Source organism: Haemaphysalis longicornis, unplaced genomic scaffold (assembly GCF_048455015.1).
Source record: "Haemaphysalis longicornis isolate Haplotype H1 unplaced genomic scaffold, Haemaphysalis longicornis Haplotype H1 scaffold_3, whole genome shotgun sequence".
NCBI classification, from domain to species: Eukaryota; Metazoa; Arthropoda; class Arachnida; order Ixodida; family Ixodidae; genus Haemaphysalis; species Haemaphysalis longicornis.
The window spans coordinates 175,008,613-175,015,103 of record NW_027526335.1 but is presented as its reverse complement, the minus strand read 5'-3'; the positions used below and the strand labels follow the sequence as shown (position 1 = coordinate 175,015,103).

Sequence of the window (6,491 nt, the reverse complement as noted above, 5' to 3'; positions counted from 1 at the left end):
GTGGTTCATTCATCTGTAATAGGAATCGGTAAAATACGAAAGCTAAATGTGCAGCAAAATCTCCAGCGAAAGTAGCAGCCCGCCTTCACACTCTAGCACTGGAAAGTAGCATGATTTGCGGGTCGGCGGCTGTCTTGTGGGTGTGCTCGGAGAGCGACGTAATTCTGGCGGGTCGACTCGACAAAGGTTCGACCACTTCTATCCTGCTCCGTGGCGTGTACGGCAGACAGTGGCGCTGCGACGAGCCCAGCTTGTGAAACGGAGAGGCATAGTTGGTATCTTGGACCGGGAACGCGCGAACGCGTTCCGCTTCCCGCTGGTTATTCTCTTCGAACCAAATCAGTCACGTTCGCGGCATTCTCCCGTCGGCGTCGCTGTCGTTTTGCGGCGCGCAATGCAACTGTTTCCTTGCGGGGATCATTGTACTGAGAAACGACGCAGCTTGCGCAGGGGCCGGACACTTCGGCTAGTTTCGGTTTCGCAAAATAAAGTGCCGCCATGACGCGGGTAGCCAAGCGAAAATTCATCAACTTTTGCATATGTGGCTTTACCTTTTCAACATACGCAGCAATAAAGCAAAGGGATTCGATTATGTGTAGAAATAAAATGTGTTCTTGGCTGTTTCCAGTTTTGGCACCCTATTTACTTATTTAGTCGCTTCTTTCGTTGCGCCTACGGGCGGCGGTTTCTCTGTTATCTCTTCTGCTGCCATCCTGTCTGTCTGCTCCTGCCGCTTTCACTGTGTGCACGTGTAGAAGTTTTGTAGTATGCCTTGTAGGTGAAAATTTTGGTGTCTGAAAGTGCGAAAGGGCTCAAAATGTCAAAGAAACTCAGAAAATGACGCAACGCGTGCTTCGATGCTGTGCGTGCGTCAACTCGGGAAGGAATCGCACGGCGAAATTTTTCCGCTTCCCAGCGGGCGACAGGTCAGCACACCTTTTATCCAGTCAAAGTTACGAAGAAGCAAGCGCTATCCTTGTCAAAAAAGCTTCCGGGCGAACCGAAAAATCTTTTGCTGTTACATTACAGTGAATTTCTTTTTGTTTGGTACAACGCATTTGTCAGTAATGTTGTGAGCATGTGAAGCTACTTGTCGACAGCTTTTCATGAGGCGATTGATGCCAGCGTACACGCAGACGGAAGTTTCACTTCGGTATCGGTTTGGAGAACGGTTGCTCTTCATTTTCTTTCCACCAGAGAGAAGCTTGGAAATTATCTTCGCCTAATGTGCTTAAATGCTCCTTCTGCGAACAAGTTTGGCTTTAGAGCATTGAGACGATCAGTATCTTATAGTTGCATTACCACCTTTGAATGCTTGTTAACCCAATGTTATTTACGTGGCAGCTGACCGCTTGCATTACGTGTTACTGGAAGTTCGAGTTATTTGCGCGACGGCCGAGCGGCGCTTCGCTTTTGAACCTGTGCCAGGACACATTTTTGTACCTTGTTTGCACTCTCAATGTTTGTGTCGATTTACGTGTTGTTTATTGATATCCATGGTTGTATTTCTTTTATTTACTATTTGGGACGTATAGCGAAATTGCGCAGAAAATTTGCTAGCTATGAAAGGTTTTTCCAGCTAGCAGGTTTACGACAATAAGAATATGGAGCGGTTGGTAATGGTGGCAAAATGAGCTGGTCATCTCTCTTAATAACCATTTTATTATTCACAAACGCGTGTTTTTATGAAACATCGTTTCGGTAGAATTGTATTGTGTACAGCAAATGAGCGAGGTAACCTCTGCAGCAATTTTCGGTATACGATGAATTGTACGAAGATGTCGCTTATGTTTGTGTAACCGACGCAGAATGCGGACATTTGTACTTACTGATCGAGATACACAGCTCTGTGGTATATCGGCATGTATTGAATTTCGCTTGCGATACGTTGCTATTAAAATCAGCGAATAAACCACGTTTCCGCCGACTACTTTTTCTGCCCCAAACAAAATTGTCACGCTTCAGGGCGTGCAGGTTCGCGCGTATTCAACAAAGAAAGATATCCTAACAAATGTTTCGTGCACGAGCTGGGAATTCAAGCAAATTAGCAACTGAAAGCTGTCGAAAACGAGATTTGCAGCAGCAAAAAAATGCGAAAAACAAAATGTAAGCGGTGTTTGTTCTCGCTTGCGGCACACAAAGACAGTCGCGCTCGTTCAGCCCATTGCAGGCGATAAGCGGCACGGCGTTTCCTTCTCGCCCATCAACGAAAGAGTTGCCATTGCAACATCAGTAATTTTTTTGTTGGTTTTTGGTTTGGCAGTTTGGCCTACCAAGCACCAGGTGACCAATCGGCGCTAGTAACGCAATTATCGGTTACCTGGGGGGGATACCAGCTGTCCTAGCCATAGCTTACGCTGCGCGATCGACACGCCAACTGTCGGCGCTCGTTAGCGTCATAATTCACTACTTCGCTTCACCTCTCTTTGGCGGCAGCACCGTCTGCGTTAATTGAACTTTTTCTGCGATTTCTCCTGTGTTCGTTATACTGGCGTCATTTCTAGGACGAACCCGCCGCGGTGGCTCAGTGGCTAAGGCGTTGCGCTGCTGAGCACGAGGTCCCGGGTTCGATTCCCGGCCACGGTGGCCGCTTTTCTTATGGAGGGGAAACGCAAAAACGCCTGTGTGTACGAGATCCCCAGGTGGTCAAAATTAATCCGGAGCCCTCCACTACGGCGCTCCTCATCGCCTGCGTTGCGTCGGCGCGTTAAACCCTACAATCAATTAATCAATTTCTAGGCCGAATATGACGTCGGTTAAATCTTGGTGTATTTCGGCATGAAACACTTTCGTGTTCAAAAGCGACAGAGCGTGTTTCGCATTGGACCAGTGAGTAGCAGCGTACGTTAGTGTGTTTTGGGTGACACTATCTCCTTGGGCGCTATCCTCCACTTCGCCATAACGGTATTGTTTACTTGTTCCGACTGGCTTCTATTTTCATCTTGACGACTGAAAAGCACTGAACGACCAAATAAGGCTCGTTTCCTCGAATGAGATGTGTCAGAAGAGGCGGGAAAATATAAATAGTCAACAGCGGTCAAAAGAACCAGAAACTAGCCAAGTCGCCACATTAGAATTTCCGTGGCCACGAGCCTGTAATCGCAAACCTGGCAACCCTGTCGAGGGCTGGCAGCGCTGGCAGCTTTGCATGAGTTCGGCACGGATTTCCCGGATTGGCCAGAGCTTTGCATGAGTTCGTTGCCATTTCTAGACCTTTAGGATAGGCAGCCTGAATGAACGACGTGGGCACCGCTTGCTTTGAGACAACATGTTATTGCGAATGGTTTCCTCACCAATTGGTGTGCACTGTGGTTTTGCACCTATGAAAACGTGAAACCACAGTTCGTGCTAACCGCTTCTCTTCAAGGTACCGCGACCTGATCGCCGAGTCAGGCGGTCCCGGGTGCGAAGTGCTGTGCGGTCGTCGGGGTGGCGTGTTCCGCAAGCTGTGCTGGCTGATGGTCGTGTCCTTCCTGGTGGCGCGCTGTTGCCACGAGTGCATGCACGTGTTCCGCCAGTACTCCGCCTTTCCTGTTGCCACAAGGTACAGCTCGGAGACGGGCGGCGCCACGGTTTTTCCTGCCGTTACCCTCTGCAACGTTAACCCTCTGCGAAGGAGTCGCCTCTGCGAGAATCACGCTGCCCTGCCTACGGACCGAGCGGTGCCACAGCAGATCCTGGACCGGCAGTGCGCTGACAACGCTACATACGATGACGTAAGAGATAAGCGAAGCGATAAGACGCTTACACTGAAGACTGAACAGCCCAAATTTTTTGGACAAGGACGAACCGGAAGCGCAAAAAACAAGCGCTGTATTGTATGCTTCTTTGCTCCGTCCACCTCTGAAAAAATGTCGCTGTTCCGTCTTGTGCCTGGCCACCAATCAGCCCAACATGACACATTTTTAAGACGTCTGTCACATAACGGCTTGATTTATTCGTCGAAAGAAGCGTTATTAATACTTTGTGGTGGGACATTTGTAAAAACGGTTTTGAATGCAATAGCCAAACGCTAGTTTAGGAACTGAAGTAGCGTAGAAAACCGGGCTAGTTTGTACAGGTTCATCTTCACAGCGCTATAAATAATGGGACATGTGGAGGAACACACTGGACAAGCGCTAGTTAGGGTGTATCAACACAATGGAATGGCATGTCTGTCACAGTGAGACGTAGCTTTGTAGTAGTTGCAATATATAGCCAAAATAACTTCCGGTGAAGGAATCTGAAACATTGACCTAATGATAGTGCACTGTCACGCATACGAAATACATTGGCACTTACATCGCAGTAGACCGTATACATTCGCACCACCTTTGGGACAGCAAGAAATAAATATATGACACGCAAGTTTATTCACTCATTCATGAAATACCTTAGAAATAGTACACGAAAGTAGTTTAGTTTCCAGGAGCAAGGACATTTGCAAATCTCTACATGTGGACAGGTGTGCATCCTCCAGATGTTTCTTCAAGCACGTGTATTTTCATGCTGTAGGTGAGATTATTTGATTCCTATATTTTGTAGGCTATGGGACACATTAAGTAAAAACAGGCGAAGTAAAGGGGCATGATCCCGAACAACTAGAACACTAATAGCGTAAACGGCTTCTTGTCCGGTCTAAAGACGTAACCGCCAACCCGAGGACAGGGGAACAAAACGAGACACGAACGAGCTTGGTACGGCTTTAGAAAGAGCTATGACTTTCTTGTTTTGCAGCAGAGCTGGTTAGCTCTCCGTGGCCAACATAAAACCTCCAAACCTCAAGACAAAATACTGGTTAGGGAAGTCCCGGGAATCAAACCCGACATCTTTAGGCCCAGAAATCGGGTACCCTAACCTCTGGACCACCCCGAAAGCCCGAGGGTACGGGGATGGGCACGGCAGGGAACGATAACATGTTCGGGACATTGAAAAGAAAAATGCACGCTTCCCGTGGTCTGAATCGAAACTCGGTCCCTGGCGCTATGAAACCGGCGTATATTCGATTGCGCATTCCGGGCGCGCAGCATTTCCTGTTGGTTCGTAGCGCCGGCGTTGGCTTTAGACCTCGTCGCGTGTGATCTAGCGATGTGCACTTTGGGAGAGATATGAAAGCCTGCGTACAAAACGATCCCGAGCTGGCAGTGATGGAGAACTTTCAGTTGCAGTTTAGCCAATAAACAGCATTGGGAATAGCCGGGTTTCTCACGAAGGGAGAGGAGCCGTCAGCTCTTTGGTTTCTCCAGCCTTGCACCCCTATAGTGCAAGACGCACCAATTTTAAATAAACATTTTTGTATAAAGTCACGCGCGACATGCCGGCCAGAGAAACTGAGTTTGGAACAAGGGCAAAGTGCGAGTGCTGAGTGTTTGCTCGCACACATAAAAACTTTACGAAACCCTGGCCATAAACAGCTTTTCTGTGAAACCCACTACATCTCCGTATGCGTAAGGTTTTTAGCAACTTACCTTCTTCTTAAACTGTAAGAACCAAGAGGGTAATGGTTTCAGGCTGTGGCCCAATACGGAACGACGCTGTTTTTCTTATCGCCTTCCGAACTCCACAGAATAGTTGTGGTACGTATTGTGAAGGACAATACTTGTAGCTTTTATCTTACGGCGCTACTTACTGTGAAGGATATGGCAAGAATTTCAGTTACACGGATGGCATCATGCACTAGATTCGACGTCGCAGCGGCAGCTTTCCGCAGACGGTTGAAATTTACAACAACCATGTATGGAGGCCTTCATCTTGATTATCAACATCAGCTTGTCTACGCCCACTGCAGGGCAAAGGCCTCTCCCATAGATCTCCAATTATCCCGGTCCTGCACTAACTGGGACCAATTTTTCCCCGCATACTTCTTCATCTCATCCGCCCATCTAACTTTCTCCTGCCCCCTTCCACACTTATCTTCTCTAGGGATCCACTCTGTTACCCTTAATGACCAATGGTTATCTTGCCGTCTCAATACATGCCCTGCCCACACCTGGCTGCTGCTAGAGGTGCTTCCCCCACGGAGGCTTTGGAACGCGTTAAATCAACAGGAAATTTGAGTTATGGCTTTTACCTCCACAGACATACCCGTTAAAGGGCGTAAAGGAAATGGTGGAGCGGATATTTTGCAGGTAGATGAGCAAGTCTAGGAGGGACACAGTGTATCCTTAGAAGACATATTATGGTGGGAGCTAGGACAGCGCGCCGGCCGCTTTCCACATACGCAATCACCCCCTCCCCATGTGCAGCTTTCCCGCTCATGACAGTCCTTTCAACAGTGATTACTCTGTAGTTATTTAGTGAAATGTAATGTTTTTTGTGCATCTAATACTGGGGTGTATACTCTCTTTGTGCACAGTTTAAAGTCTGGCACGTGTCGCGACTAAGTTCCTGAGCCATGGAAACTATCCCATAGAAATGCATGGGGAGTGCGATTTGACAGCGAATTACACAAAAAATATTCAGAATCCTCGAATACTCTGTTAGTGTTTTCATCCTCACCTGAACGTCTTGGT

At 47.9% G+C, this 6,491-nt stretch overlaps 1 protein-coding gene across 1 annotated transcript in view; it reads left to right on the top strand.

The window, feature by feature from the left end:
* Positions 1-3,388: 3,388 nt before the first annotated feature.
* LOC144175547 (acid-sensing ion channel 2-like) overlaps positions 3,389-6,491 on the top strand; it is a 55,947-nt gene continuing 52,844 nt past the window's right edge. Inside the window, exon 1 of the mRNA XM_077704618.1 lies at positions 3,389-3,716. Coding sequence (XP_077560744.1) covers positions 3,459-3,716 — 258 coding nt within the window. The 5' untranslated portion in view covers positions 3,389-3,458. The remainder of the gene's footprint in view (positions 3,717-6,491) is intronic.